The sequence below is a fragment of the Carettochelys insculpta genome, chromosome 6, assembly GCF_033958435.1.
Source record: "Carettochelys insculpta isolate YL-2023 chromosome 6, ASM3395843v1, whole genome shotgun sequence".
Classification (NCBI taxonomy): domain Eukaryota; kingdom Metazoa; phylum Chordata; order Testudines; family Carettochelyidae; genus Carettochelys; species Carettochelys insculpta.
The window spans coordinates 17,994,092-18,015,698 of NC_134142.1; the positions used below are offsets into that span (position 1 = coordinate 17,994,092).

Here is a 21,607-nt window from a genome sequence, read left to right on the forward strand (position 1 = left end):
AATATTCCTAATTACATAAATATAAAAAGGAATAATAAGAATGGGTTAAGTAACTTTAAACAAAGTTGAGTTGCCAACAGAATAAAGTTGTCCTTTAACTGTGTGCATGTTTATGGTCTACCTAAAACCAATGCTATATCTATATATTTTAAAGATTAATACATTGCAGTAATTGTCACAGAGTTTTAGATAAAACAGCAGTTTTATGTTCAATATCATAGATTATTAAATAAAGTAACAGTTTTCATTCTGGATATTTTATAATGTTTTAATATCATGCTTGTCCTATATTAGGATCAGATTTGTTATTAAAAGAAATGGGCTAAAGATAGGAAACTTTGCAAAGCAGAGATAAATGGAACATCTGTAAATGAAAGTTTGAAGGGCTCTAGTAATTTTGATAGTGCTTCTCTGTGTTTTAGGACCTGATCCTACGGGCTTTTCTTGTCCGTTGAGAACACTGAGAGTTTTCACTAAAGGCTGAAGAATCTGGCCCTTAGTATTTTACTTTAGGAGTTTATTACAGTGACAGCTGTTTCTAGATTAATGCAAAAGGTCCTTTGCAAATTCCACTCAAGGAAATCTGTGCAAGGAACTATATGTTCAAAAGAGGATTTTTCAAACAAACGTACATGCTTTTCATAACCCTGTCCAACTAACAGCTGAGTTGACAGACTGAAAAATTCATCATTGTGCACATGGTACACAGTGTACAGACCAACTTCCCGGCAGAGATAAATGCATAGATTAAAATAAACCCTGACATGTACGTTGTCCAACAAATGGAAGTTGTTTTGAACACTAAATTTGTGGGTTCAACCAGCTGCACTTGGTCTGGGTAACATGTATGAGACTTTCATATGAATATAAGCAGAACTAATGTTGAAAGGGCCATTTCACAGAAATTAAATTTAAAAGAATAATTCCACTGCTATTTCGTTGTTTTCTCATTTAAAAAAAAATCAACTACTGATTACCCATCAGTAGTAAATGCTTCACAGTTAGGTAGTTTCATATACCCACATATTATAGCACATCTCTACCTTTATGATATATTGTTGAAACAGATTTTTAAAAGGTGTGAAATATTGCTTGCTGTAGTTGCATATGTGAGTAGTTATTATGGCCTTTGTGCAAATCATAGAATTTATTTATGTAAAACCCATTATTTGTGTGAAAATGATAATGTGCAAAAGTCAGATGTTAATGTGGTTTTTGCACATTCACCTTTCAAAACGTGACTCTGCATGATTTATTCAAAAACAACAAGAACCTTATCGACTAACAGGTATTTTGGAGCATGAGCTTTCGTGGGCAAAGACCTGCTTCGTCAGTTGCATGATTTATTGTCTGTTAGTTGGATTTCTGATAAATTGCGTGATATTCATTTTGAGTAGGGGGTCTTTTTATGCCGCTTGAAGTGGTATGGTAACAGTGGACTTTTCCAAGTACAGTTGTTTTTTTCTTTTGCAATATTTTTAGCTGTTTACATGTGTGAAATGGAAAGACACCATCCTCAAGACTTTCAAAGTAAAGACCAAGATAGCTGGTGTCCTGTATTGGATCCCTTACCAGCTACAGTAGGAGTGACCTATGAACTCTGTGCCGGCATAGTAGACAAGCCAGAACTTTCATTGGAGGAAATTGCGCACAAAGAAGTCTTAGAAGAGTGCGGTTATGACATTCCCATTGCAAACCTCAGGAGAATCACCTCATACAGGTAAATAGCCAAGCTGATGCCTTGTATTTAATTTCAAATGACAATTGTTAAATAGCCTAAGGTTAAATTAATTTCCTTGTCAAAGCAATGAGCTGGGAGAAACAGCCGTCCACAGTTGCTTAAGGACGTAAGCTCCCAGAAAGAAAATGATTTACTTAGGGAGACATGAAGGACTATAAACTGAGATTAATACATTTAAATTCAAAAAGAGGAAACATGGGCAAGTGATACCTATTAGACTGGAGCATATAGACTGGAAAACCCGTTACTTGGAGCTCTTAAACACTGAGTTACTGAAGGACTAGAAAGTGAATTGTAAGAAATCCTATTCTCACAGTATGAGGGGCTATTATATTAGACCTTTTCCATGGCTGATTACCATTATTCTAATTCAAAACTGCACAACATGAGCTGTGAGCATGCATTTCTAGGACCCCAATCTTTGGGTTTGTGCCACTGGATCTCTTTGCAGGATCAGGGCCACAAATTACACATATGAGCAATATATATTAGGTTACATTTTAAATCACTTTGTTGCTGGTGCTGTTACAAATGTTTTTACATTTGGTTTTTAATTTCATTGTAAAATATTTCAAAAAATTCCATCAGAAATAAGAAGAAAATATAATTGTGCTGTTGGAACTAAAGAAATGTCAAGAATTAAATAATTTCAGAAGAAAATGTTTTCACAGCCTTATTGCCATTATATCTCCGTACCAGGCTGTAGCATTATTAAAGGCATCTGTTACCATTATCCAAAATACATGTACAAATGAACAAAGAATGGCTGCAAGTTTTTTACTTACTTCATTTTTACTTGACAGCTCTATTGAAGTAGGCCCTGTCATTGGTTTTTAATTTGGGAATTGAATACAAATTCGCAGCTGTCAATCCTGGCAAATGTTATTTCCTGCTGGATTAACAAGCAACACTTCTGTTGGAAGTGGGGGGACGACGCGGGTGAATCACAAGAGTTGTTTCTTGAAACTCCTTGAAGCTAAGTTAGGGGTTTGTGCTACTGAAAGAAACAGCACTTTATAGAATTAATAATAAAGCAGTTACAGTATTTTGTGTGATGTTGATATGCTGTCCAAAAAATGTTTTAAAAAAGTTGTGACACCATTCCATTGTAAATCCCCATTTTTAGGATATACAGCTCAATAAGAATTCACATCTAGTTGAAACAACATGCATTCTCCAAGACATTACTTTTAATTTTTCAGAATTTTTTTTACTTGAGTTGCCCAGTTTTATTTGAAGTGTGACTCCCAAATAAAATAAATTTATGGTCGTGATTAATCTTTAAGTTCCCTGTCCTGTATTATGGTCCTTATGGGTGCCATAGTTAGCTTGTACAGAGGTCCACTGAATGACGCTCCAGGCAGGTGGAGTGGTTCACTTTTATAAATTGAAACACAGGATCGTGACCTTCAGGATGATATTTTTCAGGCATTTGTTTTGCACATTGGGAGAGGGAGTTTGTGGCTTGTTTCAATTAAAAATTAGTTTATATAGGTCACCTGTTTGTTGGATTATTGATAATTCCACACTGCCACATTGGGAGACAAAGAGACAATTCTGTGTTCTTGTTCTCTTAATAGGAATAGGTTTAGCTCTGTTGGGGAGCAGTGCTTTTGCATTCTTTGTGCCTGTATCCTGTTCGTTTCTTCCTCAGCTTGAAGGGTGATGGCCCAACATGAGCCCTGGGTATTTGCTGTAAAGGCGTAATATGAGAATTGATCCTCTCTTTCAGGGACATCAAGTACCTCCAGAGAAAGCCAGAAGAACACGGAAAATGCCAATATCAACTGAATAGCTATTTTTTTCAGATTGTTGAAATGTATTTTCATCAGCCTTCTAATAGCTAATTTCATCTTCGTTATCGAGTGACCACTAAGAATAGCTAATTAAAAATGCTGACATAAAACATAATATTATGTGTTTTTCATCAGTTTGATTTATCATATAGTGCATTAATCAGATCCATTTTCGTAGTGTATCAGCTCAATGATCCATAGAGCAATCTTTCCAGTAAGTATTTGTTGACCCAATATTTCAGTATTATGCACAGTTCTTAACATTGTAGAGCCTTGCATTTTCAGTCCCCACTGATTTGTTCCTGTGACACTTCATGATACACAAACTCTCAGCAGGCGTGCACTTGTGAAATCAGTTGGATGTGAACTAAGAGGAAGGAGTCTGGACATACGGTAAACAGTAGCATGTCAGTGTTCATTCTGAATTTCCTTCTTGTGTAAGTTTGAATTAAGTAGTTAACAGTAATCTGATCTAGTTTTTATTTGTTTTCAGAAGTAAAGCCACTCTTTTATACAGTAAACTCAGGAGCATTTCAAAGTGTACTCGTGACTAGAAAAGTGATTGTGTGAGAGTGGCACTTCTTTACTTAATAGTGTGATAGCTATAGGGAGATGAGACTGCAGCTTTCCCTATGGGCCTCCATATGGAATCAAAGGTGATAGAGTTTCTCCTCAGTCCTCTGCTTGGGCTTCCCACACTCACGCAGGTAGGAGGAGAGTAGGAGGACAAGGAGATTTGCAAGCAGAACCTTTACTCTGCCCTTCCTGACATGTATCATCACAGCAGATATGGAACCAGGGGAAAAGCGGTCTGCTGTTGTTATAGTCCACGAGCATGAGGGATACAGTAAATTACAGGTTGAACTTCTCTAGTCCAGCACTCTTGGAATCTGACTGGTGCCAAATGAGAGAATTTGCCAGACCATGGGAGGTCAATATTTTCTAGCACATTACCAACACTTCCATAGCTTACTGGGCTCTTAGAAGACATTTAGGGATAAATTAGAGCTAAATAACAGCACAGAACATGGAGAGCCAGGACGGGGGCTGTAAACAAACTTTATAGGACCATGGGAAATTTGGCCACACCCATAAGAAGTGGTCATCCAGCTAACTAAAATCATGCTGGATGAGAGACTTCCATATTAGAGAAGTTCAACCTGTATGATTCTTATATGACTGATATAATTTTTTGTTTGATCTGCTCTGGAGGCTTTGCAGTTATGTATCATCTCTTATTCGGGGCACCTTACATGATCACTCTAGCTTTATGCTATCTGAGATAGTTGTGGCTGGTAGCCTGCCTATTACTAAGGCTGCCCAACAACTTGTAGTATAAAAATTCTACTTTCGGTAGAGTATCTTGTTACCAGACTTTAAGCATTTGGACTAAAATTTTATAAGCTGGGTGTCTGCCTCAGGCGGTTTTTTTTAAAGCCAAAATAGTTAAACTATTTCTGAGAATCCAGGCTAGAGAAACATATACCCTGTGTCTACATGAGCCCCTTCCTTTAGAAGGCGCATGTTAATGAGCGGGTTCGAAAGATGCTAATGAGGTGCTACCATGAATATGCATCACTTCATTAGCATAAATTTATGGTAGCACTTCATTAGCATAATGGCAGCCGCAGCAGTTCGAAAGTGCAGCTTTTTGAATTGCGCGCTGCCCGTGAAGATGGGGACCTTCCGAAAGGACCCCCCAGTTTTCGAAAGCCCTTTCTTCCTAGCACCAGATAGGAAGAAGGGGCTTTCAAAAACTGGGGGTCCTTTCAGAAGGTCCCCGTCTCTATGGGCAGCGCACGATTCGAAAAGCTGCACTTTCGAATTGCTGCGGCTGCCATTATGCTAATGAGGTGCTGCATAGTCATGGCAGCACCTCATTAGCATCTTTTGAACCCACTCATTAACATGCCCCATCCAAAAGGAAGGGGCTCGTGTAGACCCAGCCATAATGTTTTGACTGTATAAAAAAATAAATTCTGGTGCTCCTTCTTTGAGAAACCTAAGCATCCCAATGCTTTGGAGCACCAGAATTCAGTCCCCTGCAGAGCCTTGAATGAAACCCATGGTTTCACCATTCCTCTGCTGACAGCAGGTGTCTGTGAAACCCACTTGCAAAGTGCATCATCCCACTCATTTCCTAAATTGTGAGTGCCTGACTTTGCAAGTTTATTATTGCTTTTTTTAACATACTGTTTTTATGTGTCATTATTTATAGCGCCATCATTGTGCTAGGTACTTTATAGGCATGTAAGAGACTAAGATCTATATTCCATTGGATGCAGAATGAACCAGGATGTTTATCGTCGTAGAAGAGAAATATCAGTTTTTCTGTGTCCTGTGCATGGCCAGGTCTTTTGGGTTTACCATTTTATAAAATGCCAACAAGCTTCTTCAAAGTCTCCAGGTGGCTATGGCTTCAAATTTGAACTTGTATGAAGTTCAGCTGTGAACTAGCTTCTTAGGCTGCAGTGCCCCAAGTACCATGCTCAAGGCTTTTTTTATTGCACTACTGAGGAAAATAAAAGGGGTTTATTTTTCTTCCTGATTGCAAGGTATTTATTCTAGCACTCTCCTGAGTTCTAGCATTTTCAAAATCTTCATCAAGAGTATTTGTAGAGTGCTTTACATTTAAACAATTGAGCAAAACAAGGTAAAAATACTAATTGTTCTTTTTTGACTGCTTGCTTATGGCCAGTCTGTCTTAGGCGTGTGCACATACTGCATGCACAGGCACCAGAGAGCCTACAGTTCTGCATCCTCACGTGCTGATATAAGAAGCCTGGTTAGCCCCACATTCTCCCAGGGTCGTCACACAGCCCATGATGATCACTGGAACAGCTTCTCTTGCTTTGGCAAAATGTTCATGAGTAGTTCCTATTATTCCATCCTTTCTTTTCAAGTTTAGTGCCTTCAGGTTTAGTTGCGCTGGCATGTTGTAATCTACAGGCTTCAAAGCCACTGCACCCTGCAGCAAATCCATGCTGGTGAATGACCTATGCTCCAGATGTCTGAAATGTTTGGGAGAAGTTCACCTGTGAGAAGGTTGCCAGATCTGCCAGCAGTTCAAGTCTTATGCAAAAGAGGAGAGGGAGGCTAGGCAAAAGTCCATCCTAATGGAAGCTGCACTCACACTGTCACTGGAGCCAACCCAGTCAGACTCTGTACTTAATATTGTATTAAACAGCATTAGTGTGGAGTGCTTCTTTGGCAGAATGGGTCTCTTGGCACCATTCCCCTTCACCAGTGCTGAGGAAGAAATACAAAAAGTAATGGTCCAAGAGGGACCATTCCCTAGAACCAAGGAGGGTCAAGCACACAGAGTGCAGTGGGGAGTGGCCTGAGCGAGACCACTATCTGCCCCTGTCCCACAAGGAGCACTGTCAACTCTGCCCTTCTCTCACATGCTATTAGTCTGTTTCAGGACAGCTGCTAACACTGGAGGGGGTGCGGGATCATTATGATACCAGCAGGATTGTGGTTCCATCCACTCTGGAGGCATTTCTGCAGCCAGACACCAAATGGGACTACGAAGAGGGCAGGAACTGGCACTGGTGAGGATGTCAAGTAGAAGGCGGCATGTTTATCTAAAATCCTATCCAGCACCGGGTCCGCCAGCGTTGACCAAAAGAAAACTGACCGTGCGGATGTCAGCAAAGGGCTTCTCCATTCCCTGGATGCTCAACAACAGCTAGTGGAAGTAAGGGCAAGGCAATTCTTACCCGTACACAGAGTACACATCACTAGATCTTAATATCCACCTACCTACCTCTTCCTAAACATGTTCCGTAGCTTTGCTTCATCTGGAGAGGATCTAGTTAGCTTAAAAGTGAAAAAGCCTGCCAGACCTGCTAGCAGGATACTGAACCTCGAAAAGAGCCATTCATTTAACAGACATTTGTCAAACAGAGGTATGTACCATCAGGTTCTGAACTTATTGTATCTATCAACAAGACCTTAGATTAAAATTTTCTTGAAAAATATTTCTTTAGTGTGCTGCTGAAGATTATAAAATCACATCTCTAAAAATCATCTGCCCCACCACCACCTCCTCAGTTGCAATTGGGTATAGGGGCACCAATTTAATAGTGCTGCATAGGGGCCCATAAATCCCAAGGACTTTCCTGAGTACTGCCTGCCCATGGTCCCCACAAGCCAGCTCATCATCAAAGTACACAATGAAGTCATGCACGCAGCACAGGGACTGATACCAATACCCTGTGTACATTCTGTCAGATCTTTATGTGAGTGCCTCTCTAGATGCTTGGCCCAGTGAGCAATGGCCTATCCAGATACAGTGGCCTTTTTGGAATCTGTGGGGTTTTACCCTAGTACTGAAACTGCCTTCCAGACGTTCGTGCTTGGTGGTATCTGAGAGAAAGGCCTCTTTGCCGCAACATCTGACACCTGACTCTGATTCCGGTACCAAATCCAGTAGTAATACTCAAGACTTGGGGCTATCTGATGTGGGTGGTGCAGAAGAAGAGGCAGAAGAGCCCCTGCTGTGCAGGTCACCTCCTCCCCGATGAAGCTGTGGGAGCATTGAGCAGCCTGGTGCCTCTGTAGGACTTTCTTTCCTGGAAGTTGACCTTCCTGGTGGTGATGACCTCAAGCAGGAGGGTCTCAAAAATCCAGGGCTTTACATCAGAATCCCCATATACAGTGTATTCCTTAAGGACAAGGTGCAATTTCACCCCACTCCACATTCCTTCAAAGAGTGGCTTTGCAGTTTTTTATAGTAACTAAGCTATTTTCCTGTCCGTTTTCTTTGTGAAATCACAAAAAAATATTGAGTGGGATCTGCGCACACGAGATATTAGACATGTCCAGGCCTTCTGCAGAAAGAGGTCCAGGCTTGTTCCCTAAATCCACATAGCTATTTGTGGCAGATAGAATGAAAGACCTGCCTGTTTTGATCCAGAGAATTTAACCCAGGATCAACTGCACTTGCATATGCTTTGAGCAGGCAGGCTTCTTATCATCTGCCATCTTGACCAGCCTTTTGATGAGAACTTTATCAGGCTTTATTAGTAACATTTTTGGCCCAAGTCCTGATCCAGGACCTTTGCAGAGCAGTGACCTGGTCATCAGTGCATACCTTCTTCTTCTGTGCCATCGTAGGCTAGAGATGATGCCAGCTTGCAGTCCAAGTGTCCATGAACTCTGACTTCATATCTTTTGGTGCCACTTGGGAGTCACATAATATGGCATGAACATGAACAAGCACTCAAAAAAGAAAAAAATACCTGTTCTTCAAGATATGTTACTCATGTCCATTCCACAACCCACCCTTCTGCTGTGCTGTTGGAGTGAGCCAATAGAAGGGTATTGAAAGCGTGCAGGGCTGACTAGCCCCTTTATACTGAGCATGCAGCATCAAAGGGCACTAGAGCTGCCGTGACAGATGCTAAGGGAAAAATCTTCAGTGACTTTGTGTGACATGCATGCACATATAATTAACATCAGCAACACCTCTTAAAGAACGCCAGTTACAGAAAGGGTAGTAATTGTTTATGACCTATTCAACCTCTCCCTCTCCCCAGTCCTCACCCCCCACCCCTGTTTTTTGTCAGAGGATATAATAAACTGTATACAGTGGCCACAGTGGGAGCTATGGGTACTCAGCATTGCAGAAAATCAGACCAAATTATTTAGGAGCCTGTTGGAATAGATTCATGACTTTAGTCACTCTAAATGTGAATATTTACAGTAGATAGAAGGTATAAAAGAAAGAACACAGCTTTATCCCGTGAAACTAATACTGTGCACCATAATATTTTCAAAGATATTATTCCTTCTACATAGTAACCTATGAATACAATCCATTTTTACCTTATTGCACTATAGTTAATGGCTATGGAACAATAAAATGTATTATAATTAGAAAGATCACCTGCTAGTACACCTGTTTGTGGCAAGTACTGTGTAATATAATTTTGTGTTAATTGCTTCTATTCTTTTTCTATGCTGCACCTGCTGCTTATAACATTAGAACTGTATAAAGGTCTTAAGAAATTACAATGGAAACGGCACATAATTTGTCTGAGTAGATTTGGAATGCAGTTCAAAGGCCATTGTGATATTGTATTTGCTGCTAAGCATGACATTATATATTCTCTATATACCAGATTCTGCATCCAAATTAAAGTTGCATTTTCTAAATAGATAAAAAGAAAATTTCACCTTAGTTATGCAAATTAAAAGTACAACGAAGTCAATGTGTGCCAGTTTCAAATGTGAACATGTAGCACTTTGAATGATTGTAAAATTAAAATGAATCACTGTTTAAGAAAAACTTAGTAGTTCCACTTTTATATACTGCGTACTAGATTTATGAATTAAATTGTACACAGAATCTCATTGTTGCTAACAAAGACAGTTCATGTTTCTTGTGCAATACTCCAGATGTCTCAATAGGGAAGGTTTAAAATTATGAGTAAATGATGATTTAGATATACATTCATTTAAAATACACATAATACAATAAGTTTGCACATGCCTAAAAGTCAGGAAATGGGAAAGTTAACCATGAACCCACAAAGTTCTGACTACATGGGTTTATGTATCATGATAAACTGTTGAGAGCAGACACCCACTCTTACAATGTGTGTGTGCAGCATCTAGAGTAACTGGATCCCAATCTCAGTTGTAGTCTCCAAGCACTTTGTTAAAAAAATTTAAAAGGTAATTAAATACTTTTTTTCCTAGTAATGGAGCCTAATAAAATATAGTGCTTATTTAATATAGGATTAAGGATCAAAAAATAATAAAAGTCACAAAATGACAAGTCTTGTTTCTTAGAGAAACAACAACAGCTTCAATATGCATCATGTATATTTTCTGAAATTACTTTAACAACCCAACTATTCAGGGCTGCTTTGTGTTTTGCCACAAGCCTTAACCACGGTTAGAATGACATTGCGCTCTTCCAAGAGGAAGTCTGATTCACAATATACCTACAGTATTCCCTGGTGCTCTGAAAGGGGAGTATACACAGCACTTCTAGTTATGACCCCACGCAGTCCCAACCCTGTCAGCACACTCCTACCTATGTTGGGGAGAAAGTACTGCTCCTTCAGAGGCTTCATCTCCTCGTGTGTTTTTAGCCCTAAGCTGACTCTACATGGAACCATTCTCCGGCAGCTCCATGCTAATGAGCAGCCTCACAATTGCAAATGGCTGCTCATTAGATGGCCCCATGGCTCATAAGCATAACCATGCAAGATCCTACTCTCAGCAGAGTGGGGGGGTGCAGGCAGTAAAATGGCAGCGTGGCCATGCCCCTACCATCAAAAAGCCCCTCTGTTGCCAGCCCCTTAGTTGCCGGCAGGGGTACATCCACATGGCCTATTTACAGCCAACACCCCCCCACGCTGAGAGTGAGATCTTACACGGCTATGCTAATGAGCTGTGGGACCATGCTAATGAGCAGCCATTTGCAATTGCAAGGCTGCTCATTAGCATGGAGCTGCTGGGAGAGCGGCTGCTGTAGACCCAGCCCTAGTGTGGACAGCCCACATGTGGTCGTAAGTGGGTACCTTACATACTTTTATTCATCTGTAGACTAGGCTAGACTATGATTTGACCCAAGTATTCTAATATTAATACTTAAAATGCAAGTTCAGAATAGAAAATATAACATTTTTACAACATGCCAGGTTAACATGGCTATGAAAACCACAACTTCTTTTCATTTGGTGACTTGAATTCCCAACTTTACAGGTAACAGATTTCTGTGTTTTAAATTCTCTCATAAAGCAGGAAAAATTCAGTGCTAGTGGGCTTGAAGGTCTTACAAGCTATTGTCTGGAAATTACTGAGCTTTATGTAATTTATGTTTGGGGTATGGAACATATGGGGTATGGAACTGGGACTTCTCAGCTTGTAAAAGAGAGGACTAAGGGGAGATGAGATAGAGATCAATAAAATCATGACATGTGGAGCAAGTAAATAAGGAAGCTTTATTTATTCCTTGTCATAATACAAGAACTAGGGTCACTAAGTGAATTTAATAGACAACAGGGTTCAAACAAAAAAAAGGAAGCATTTCTTCATACAGTACACAGTTAACTTGTGGAACTCTTTAACAGAGCATGTTATGAATTCCAGAACAGTAACGGTTCAAAAAATAAACCTACATAAATTCAATGCCTGTTAGCAAGGATGGGCAGGGTAGGGTTCCTATGCTCTATTTGCTAGAAGCTCTGAAAGGATGACCAGGAGAGATCATTTGTTGATTTCCTGTTCTGTTCATTCCCTCTGGGGCACCTGCTATTGGCTGCTCTCGGAAGACAGGATACTGGGCTAGATGGACCTTTGGTCTCACCTTGTGTGGCTGTTTTTCTTTTCTTTTCAAGTACTAGTGACTTGACCAGCAGCGCTTGTAAGCCCCACAGCTTTCAGTTGCACTGACTGTAAACTCCACAGGAGAAACTCATCCCTCATCCAAAGTAGGTGAAGCTCCCATTGATGTCCAAGAGCTCCACCCACTTATGTCATTGCTGAGTTTGTCCCACAGTGATACGAGTGAGATTTTCAAAGGACCGTAATTAATGTAGGCATCCAAATACCACTGAAGTTCAGTGTATGCTGGGTCCTTAATTCACATGGGCACCTTTGAAAAGCACAGATGAAACTATTACATGTCAGCATGCTAAAAAGAAGCATAGACAAGATGTGGATAAAATATAGTCAAAATTCATTTCTGATATCTGTTGGCATGGTTTGGTTTTGGCATCTGGTGATGGCTGTTTTTTTCTCAGAACAATACTTGTGAAAACATTGTGAATAGGTTTTGATTTCCAGGACAGGTGACAAAGTTAATCAAGAATAACCTGGAAGGTGTCTCCACAGAGCAGAGATAAAACAAGTGGAAAGTAACATATTGCATAGTAAGATTCAAAAACTCAAACAGATGGTGGGTCTAGCTAAGGTTATGTTTACTATTCCACTAACGTGTAGAGTACAGTCAGTGCATACCCAGCTAGCACAGATATAAATAGCTGTGCAGACAATGAGACCTGGTCTAGGTAAGAGCATACACACCTGAGTCTTCAAGGTATATGCCCTACACCACTCTCTGCTTGCCTAAGCAGTACCTTCCGCACATCTGTACTATTATTTTTAGCTGTGTAGTGTCTTGTTGCCTCCCTCATGCTAGAGCTTTTCTTCCTCTTCTCCCCCCAGTGAAAGGTTCCAGCAGTGGGAAGAGGCTCTGAAAGTGGGGAGGCAGCCAAGAAAGGCTGCAATGATAAATGTAGATGCAGCTTCCTTTCACACAGCACATAGCTCCCATATGCTTATGGACTTGAAAGCTGTTATCATGTCTTCTCTTTTTTCCAGACTAAACCCATTTTTTCAATCTTCCCTCATGGGTCATGTTTTGTAGATCTCTAATCATTTTTGTAGCTCTTTTGTAGACTTTTTCCAATTTGTCCACTTCTTTCCTGAAATGGGTTGCCGAGAACAGGACACAATACTCCAGTTGAGGCCTAATGAGTATGGAGTAGAATGGAAGAATTACTTCTCATGTCTCACTTACACCAATCCTGCTAATACTTCTCAGAATGGCGTTTACTTTTTTTGCAACAGTTACAGTGTTGACTCATATTTAGCTTGTGATCCATTATGACCAGCAGATCCCTTTCTGCTGTACTTCTTAGACAGTCATTTTCCACTTTCTATATGTGCAGCTGATCCATGAGATAACACTTAACCAAATCAAAAGATAACCAAGCCAAATCATTGACATCGGTGGTCCTCAAACTGTAGGGTGCACTCCCTTGAGAGGGGCACTGAGGAACATTCAGTGAGCATGCAGCCGGACCTACGCTATCCCCCACAAGGAGGGAGGGAACAACCACAGCAACATCCCTGGCTCAGCCCAACTCCAGCTCTAGCCCCAGCTGAGCCTCACATACCATGCTCCTCTACTGAGCCAACTGAACAGTAATTGGGGAGGGAGCATGGACACATTCAATTACTGATAAGCAAAAGTTTGATCATAACTAATAAAGACAAAAAACAACAAGTGGAAAAATAGTGGAAATAGATCTTTTTGTGCAGTAAAACATACTGTTTTCTCTTTTGATTTCTTCCTGAAGTAGAAACCAAAATGAGACAGCTCTGTACCTTAGCAATTAAACCATTAGGCATAACCTAGTCCATTTAATGTTACACAGAAAATAATGTAATATTATCAAGCAAGCCAACAGCATTGCTGGGCCCCTGGTGCCAAGCCCTGGGTGCCACCAGGATCACACGCCCCCGCCCCCGCCCCCCCCCCCCAGCAGCATCAAAAGTGCTCAGCTCTAGCAGCAATTTAAAAGGCCTAGGGCTGCAGAGAAGCAGCAGCTGGGAGCCAGAGGTCTTTTTCAGTACCCAGGTGTCAGGGCAACAGCCTCCGTCCCTTCCCCACACCCATCAATGGACCTGAATATCATACAAAATATGCAAAGTTAACCAGCTTAGTTCCAAGAGGAGCTGTTGTATTAAAATGCAAATAGATTTAGAAATATGAAGTCTTAACAAAAGGAGTAAAACAACTGCAGTGAAAAGCATTTATCAGACCTTTTGTTATTGTATGTTGCTTATTTGGAGATGGATACTTATTTTAAAACTAACTCAAGACAATCTCAAATTGCATTGAGAGAATACACAGAAAAAAACAAACAAAATGAACCTGTGGCCATATCCTACCACAAAATTTTGTTACTCCAAAGTTTCCATCGATTTCAGTGGCAAGTTCTATACATAATTAGATGGCAAGATATGACCTAAAGGCCGTGTCTACACTAGCCCTGATCTTCAAAATGGCCATGCAAATGGCCATTTCGAAGATTACTAATGAGGTGCTGAAATTCATGTTCAGCGCCTCATTAGCATGCCGCCAGCTGCAGCTCTTCGAAATTGCCGCTTTTCACTGCCGCGCGGCTCGTCCCCCACCAACTGCGAAATCCCCCTATTCCTATGAGCAGACAGGCCATTTCGAAGATTTGGGCGAGTGTAGACATAGCCAAACTGTGTGTAGTCCCATGCATTACAGTATAGGAAAGATATGAGATCCAGGCCAAAAATCATTTAAAAACATCATATGTTTGAAAATAACTGCCAGTCTTGATATTTTGAAATCAGACTTTACTAAGTAGGAGTGTCATTGATGTTAATAATATCCTGAAGTGAAATAAACAAGCTACTTGAGGTCCTGTGGCAAGAAACTGGATCTCTCATGATGCTGTGCCTCAGGAAACAATTTTCTTCTGCACTAAAGAAAAGATGCATAATGGGAGAGCTCCATGATTCCCACAGCTGCAGCTCTTGCAACAGTAAAAGGTTGTGGGTAATACAGTTAACACTTACCCTGTAAATAATTAAATAATTAAGGCTGAAAGTTGGCGTGAAAGGGTCTTTATAATAAGGCTCATATGTTTTTAAATGTGGTGGGCTACAGACTGACCCTTTGAATTAATATTAAACTAACTAGGTTACATATAATATTTTTCTTGTCTACCTGCAGACCTGTACCAGTTTAGTTGCTTGAAAAGGTGAAGTGGGCCAAAGGCAGATTAAAGGGAAGGGAATATATTTTACAACTTGAAAGTGGGTTTTTTCCACTTGCTATTTTTGGGTGTAATACAATATGATAAAAACTACTCAGATTTGTATAAGTCTTGTTGAGATCAAATCAGAAGCTGAACGACAGCCAGCCATCATCAGTATTTTATTTATTTATTTATTTATTTATCATTAAACACGTCTGGAGTGCTGTAATTTACCATGGCAGCTATAGAGATTAACAAGAAACATTCTCTGCTCTGAAGATTTTACAGTCTAAATTAATCCAATATTTATTTCATTTCTCTAGGTTTCTACTTAGATATCAAATCCAAGGCTCTGTGTGTTTTTGTAATTATTAATAACATCCAAAAATAACTGATGAGGAACAAATCCTACCCTATGTAAAGAACAATATATCTCCATCTCATATAGAGCATGAAAAGCAAAGTGCCCCTCATACAAACAATACATAGATAACAAGACAATAGAAAGGGATGGGAAAATGAGGGCCAAGAATTAAATTAAATGTGATATAAAAATGTATTATTCCACAGCAAATTAGTCTTTTAAGTTTCAATATTGTTAAACAGGCTGAGCCAGGATAGGGAAGAGTTGATAGCGTTCAGGGTGTAGGTCAGTGGTAGAAAGCAAACTTAGGTATAATTTGACTTCTGTATTTCAGAGACAGCTCCAGCCAGGCCAGTGGGCTTGCAGCTGTGGGAAGGGGAAAGGCAACACCCACCCCCTACTTTCCCTCACAAGGCTACACTCGTGAAAGCAAGAAGAATAGACCAGGCTCTGCATGTTTACAAAGCAAACATAGAATGGGCTCATAGAATGTAAAGGGCCTGCCTGTGGTCAGTTCGGAAATAATACTTGTTTCTTTTTAGTCAGTAATTCATTTGCAGTGTTCCTTTTTAGTGCCATGCATTATTGCTTAGTAGTACCAAGAAAATAGATAGCATATTAGCATTATAATGTCATTCCAGCTATAGAAAACTGGGTACTGGTAGCAACTTCATGAGAAATGGGCCCACCTTACTTGTATGGTGAGATTAGAACGATAAAACCAGCAAGGTGGGCCCGGCATGTAAACTCTGCTGCTTCCAAAGGCTGCATTTCTATTGTGTCTTCTGCCAGTTGGCTCTTCTCTTGCTACTGAGATGTGCAGCAGTGTGCCTGATGAAGGGCAGCTTTCCATTAAAGGAAAAAAGGGTTCACGTGGTGTGGTGGGGGGGTCCAGAGAATGCATTTGCTCTTGTGCCTGTGGTGCATCAAGTCTGTGAATCATTGTCAGTGCTGAATAGCTTGTTTCTTGACAAGCTTGCAGTGATAGCCACCATACTAGGATACAAATACTACATACAGTTGCAGCAAAAAACAGGTCATTACTGATAGTAAATGGTAATTCAGTTTTACTGAGAAAGCAGGTCACGTCCTTCAGTAAGAGTAGGGAGACAGAGGGAGAAAGTCTGTTAACCTGTTGTCTTGCTACCTCCTGCTAGGTCACATCATCTATGGCCAAGGAATGTATCAGAAGAATAGTACCAACACAGAGAAAGCACAGAATAGACAACACTTACACAGCACCCTTCATCCTAGTCTCTTACAAGCTCTTCACAGAGATCAGAAGGTTTAATTATCCACTTTTTACAGATGCAGGAACTGAAGCACAGAGAGTTGGAACTGCCTCGCCAAGTGAGAGTTAGGAAGATGATTCAGCTTGTTGACTCCCAATTCGGTTTTCATAAAGGAAAAAGATGGTGTATATTGATCATAGTGAAAACTGAGTAATTAATATTAAATGCTCAGCCACAATATTTAGATTTGGTTTAAAAGATTGAAGGAATACTGCCGGGCTTGAATTCTTGCTGGGTATGTGATTTAACTTGGATTAAGTGGGAGATTTATTTGTCTAGAGATTGGGTACGAGAGGTTATAGCCTATCAGATTTTTATTTTATTGGAAACTATGTATTGAATAAATATTTAATCTACTACACATCTTGGAATCCTGTGTACAGTAATATTAAAGGCAACTCTTCAGCATTCATGGCCTGATCCAGTGCTCCAGTGGGCTTCATATCAGCCCCCAATATGTCTTAGAAGTCATTTGTAAGCAGAGAAAATGCAGAAGTTGTGGTTGTAATGTGACTATTTTCTTGGAAGGACTTAGTAAGTGGATTATGTACTTATGTCTTATTTTAAAAATATCTAAATGAAATAGTTCTTAAGCAATGGAGGATTAACAAATAAGAAGTATAACACACAGCAAGAGGTCTAGCTGCAGAAAGACTACATAATCTAAAATATCCATATCCAAATCCATGATAACAAATACAGCTCAGAGGCTGAATTATTTTAGATGCATTCATTCTTACAGTGTTCCATTTGGGTCAAGGCAAAAGGGTTAGGCAAGATGTAGAAAAGACTCATGCTGCCGTTCCATTCTCGCATCTATCGGGCATGTAAATAGAGGACTCCAGCTGTGAATGGAACTAATCTGAAGCACCAGAAATCAAAAAATTTCTTATAAAAATAAGCAAACAATGTAGCTTGCAAGCGAACTTCACTGTGTTGTTTACAAGTTTCTGTGGATCAGGGCCCAAACAAGCTCCCACTGAAGTCAATTGAAAAATCTTCCATTTGTTAGATCTATTGTTCCATCTCCTTTCAAAATGAACATTCAGAGCAGCTACAGAATGCCACCGTAGACAGATCTGTGCTCAGCTGGAACTGAACTCAAAAGTGCCCTTATATTTCTGCATGGCAATTTTAGTAAACTTTTTATGAATAAAAAGAGGCTTCTTATTTTTGCTTTATATACTTACAATTAATTAATAATTATTTTTATTTTGGTATTAACCAGGGGAACAAACTGAGGGCCATATCCCCAGTTTCCTACACATGAAATATTGATTTTCTTTAAATGTGAAGTTTATCCTCTTCTGTTTACTTTCCAGGTCTGGAGTTGGTGTGACAGGTTCTAAGCAAACCTTATTTTATGCAGAAGTAACAGATCAGATGAAAACCGGAGAAGGTGGAGGCCAACCAGAAGAGGGGGAGCTGATTGAAGTTGTAGAAGTACCTTTACAGGACTCCATGAAATTTGCTTTTGATGAGCATTTCCCTAAGACAATGGGTGTTATCTTCAGCTTCATGTGGTTCCAAAGCAATGTTGCTCTGGGGACACAGGAAAAATAAAAAATGAGTGCCAGGATTTAGTAACTTGACAAATGCCTTCCTGTTTATTCTATGGATCACTGAGATGTAGGTCGAAAAAAGTTTAGTTTTTGGAGTAGGAAGGGGAGATGCATATAAAAAGCCTAATCACAGAATCTCTCCGGATTTTAAAATTAAAGTCTAGTGTGAAATCCTGGAACCAATGAACTCCATAGCAAAGTTCTCATTGGTTTCAGTGGGGCTGGGATTTCACCCTAGGTGTCTCAGGGCCAAATCTTGGTCCCCTTGTTCAAAGTGTAGTAAATATGTTTTGTGCAAAGGACCTCTGTTTATGGGAAATACTTTACCACCATCCCTTCAAAGCCACAGAGCAACAGGGTGGCTGCTACCCCAATATGAGATATAGTACTGATAGCTGCTTTTCCACTCTAGTATTAGCTGCTGTCCCTAGAAACAGAATTTGTGCCAGTAGATCTGAGCAGTGACAGACATACCTGCTCACATTCCCAACTCTCTGTTCACAGTGCCACACAGAGCTGTTCCCTTGTACACAGGCCCAATGGGAAGAAACCTCATGTATTTCTAGATATGGTGATGTTTTATTTCTTAAGCATGCACAACAAGAGACATTTGCAAATAACCCTAATGATATTATATTTTCAAATCTGAAGATGGGCTTATTGAGAATCTGTTTTACCATACCCTGATTGTAATGCTGTGCACTAGTTGATAATGCAAGTATGATTTCAGTATCTAAAAATGTGTGAGTTGACATCGATACGAACGTTTGCTTGTTTCTTTTATAGATTACTGGATTATTTTGGATCAAATTTTACTCTCCTGTGCTCAGTTCCCATTGAGATCTGTGGGAGCCATGTGCATGTTCCCTAGAGTAGAATTCATCTCTTAATATCTCTTCATTGCTGCCTATTTTATAGCTGGTCGTTGGATCAAGAGAGGACTTGGGTTTCTGGAGTTTTCATGAACTCTGCATTGGCTTTGTCTTTCATATTTTATTTTAAATTTTAAGCACCTCGGGGCATGGATCCTCTTTCCATTATTCTGTACAGTTCATATCACAGCTGAGACTGGTCTCAGCTGAGGCATCTGGGTACTACTATAATACAAATAATAAATAACTCTTATACCTCTTATCAATTTTAAAGCCTTTTGTTACAGACTGTTGTCACTACTATCTGTTGTTCATTCCTTCAGAATTATTACACAAAAGCCTTTTAATCTGCATAAGGTGGAGCTAATGCTACTAATAAGTATATGAGTATCTGAAAATACTTGTATAAAAAGTATGTACAAAATGTCAGAAGAGCCTGGCTTACAGCAGAAAATACAGTGGCCAGCAAAATATTTTAAAATACCAAGATGGAAGCACAAGGATGTAAGAGACAGGCTACGTCTATGCTAGAGTGTTTTGTCAACTAAATTCATGGAGTATTTACACACAAAATGCATTTTGTCGACAGTCTGTGAACAAAACTTGGTACTTCCACTGGCAGTGTCTGTCGACAAAAAGTTGTTTGGATGCTGGGGGGAGAGGAAGCCCTCTGTCAACAGAAGGGCTTCCAGTTCACCAGGCAGCCCTGTTTGCTGAGCTTCTGGTTGTCCGTTCTGTTGAGAGAGTGGACGGGCAGTCTGGCTGCTCTCTGTCGACAGAGCGGATTGCTCTTTCGATCTGCTTTTGTGTGTGGACATGATCTGTCAACAGAAGTTTTGCCGGAAGATCTCTTCCAACAATAACTTCTATCGACAGATCGCTGTAGTGTAGACTTAGCCAAAGTGTATAAAATCATGTTTGTTTATGAAATTTATACACAGACAAAATATATTTTTCTAAACCTTTTCTCAAAAATGTTTTATCCAATGTTGATTAACCTGTTTTCCAAACATCAGATAACAGCAATTGGTGTGGCCAAATTACAGCCCCTGGCAAAACATGATTTAGAGTCATATCTAAGTCTCAGTGAGTCTAGTGGCATCCTTTCTATTGACTTCAGAAAGATCTGGGCCTTATACCGGAAAAGCTGACATGGTAGCTGTAACGCCACTCATTCCCACTGCCAAAAAGCTGCTTCTACACTAGTTGCCATATACCCATTTGACAGTTGGGTACGTGGGCTTCTCCTGCTCAAGTCTCTTTGTCTTCATTGCTCAGCTTCAGTTTCACATCACATTCAGCTCTCATCTGAGAGGGGAATAGCTGCTTTCTACTGAGATTGACCCTTCTTCCTTGTTCCATTCTTTGTTCTCCTCAATGGCTCGATTCTTGGAAGTCTCATTTTCTGTAAAGACAACAGCAAAAGGATGTGCACTGTTTATATCATTGATAACTTTACATGTGAATTTGGAGGTTGTAAAAGAGACATAGAACTTTTCAAATTGCAGCCTCAAGTGCTTTGCCTCATTGGTTAATGGGATTGCTCAGGAAACTGAACTTGCATAATTAAGACTTTTCTAAGGAATTTATAATATGAAAATGGAAAAGGAAAAGTCAACAAACCAAAGACTATAAAGAATCTAGAGTGGCCATGAATCCAGAGACTATAGGTTTTATGCAAATTAATAGTTTCTGCATGAATGTAAAAATATTGTAAGCCAACATCTTAGCAAGCAGATTTTCCTTCCATCCACTTGAAAATCTATGTATTTACTAGGGTTTTCTCTCAATTTTGATGAATGTTGAATAAGCCTTTTTGTTTAACCAATACGGACAAATAAGTTTGATCAAATAACTTAGTCACTTTTGCGATGGTTGCACGGCAAGTCTTAGATCTAGCACACACTTATGCTAATAGGACTTGTTACTGCACATATATGCTGCATCAGATTCTTGAGAGATAAGTACTTTTCATAAGTAAAGCCTTCACCCACTTTACTAAAACAGCTATAAAATTCTTCTGTTAAATCTGCATGTCCCCAGTATAGAGATGGATTGAAAATTATAAAGTTTTCAAGTGATTGTCCACACAGGTTCCGTTTTGGCTTATTGGGGCCCTCAGTAGTTCTTGAGGCTGTCCCTGCACCCTGGATGCCCTCATAGCCCTTACACCTGAGGTGGCTATAAAAAGTGGAGGGACCAGCCATCCCTCAGTTGCTACTGATTGCCCTTGACAGCAAGACTGAACCTCTTCAGTGTTTATCCACTTTTCTGCACACTATGTTAAGTTAGTATTAGTTGTTGCCTGTTGATAACACACCCCCACACACCTTATTTTAACCAAGTTCTGTGGTTTTTTAGACTAGTAACCTCACGCCTGTCACCAGTACAGGGACTCTAGCAGAGAGACAGAAACAAAATCTCAGATTTAAAATCTGCT

At 39.9% G+C, this 21,607-nt stretch overlaps 1 protein-coding gene across 2 annotated transcripts in view; it reads left to right on the forward strand.

Moving 5' to 3' along the window:
• The window catches only part of NUDT14 (nudix hydrolase 14), a 73,181-nt gene extending 53,754 nt beyond the window's left edge, over positions 1-19,427 (forward strand). Inside the window, exons 4-5 of one of the 2 annotated variants that reach the window (XM_074996375.1) lie at positions 1,483-1,720; positions 3,474-5,062. In XM_074996375.1, coding sequence (XP_074852476.1) covers positions 1,483-1,720; positions 3,474-3,588 — 353 coding nt within the window. In that variant the 3' untranslated portion in view covers positions 3,589-5,062. Of the gene's footprint in view, positions 1-1,482; positions 1,721-3,473; positions 5,063-18,055 lie in introns of those variants that run through there. The other variant, XM_074996374.1, reaches the window with a different exon arrangement.
• The last annotated feature ends 2,180 nt before the right edge of the window (positions 19,428-21,607 follow it).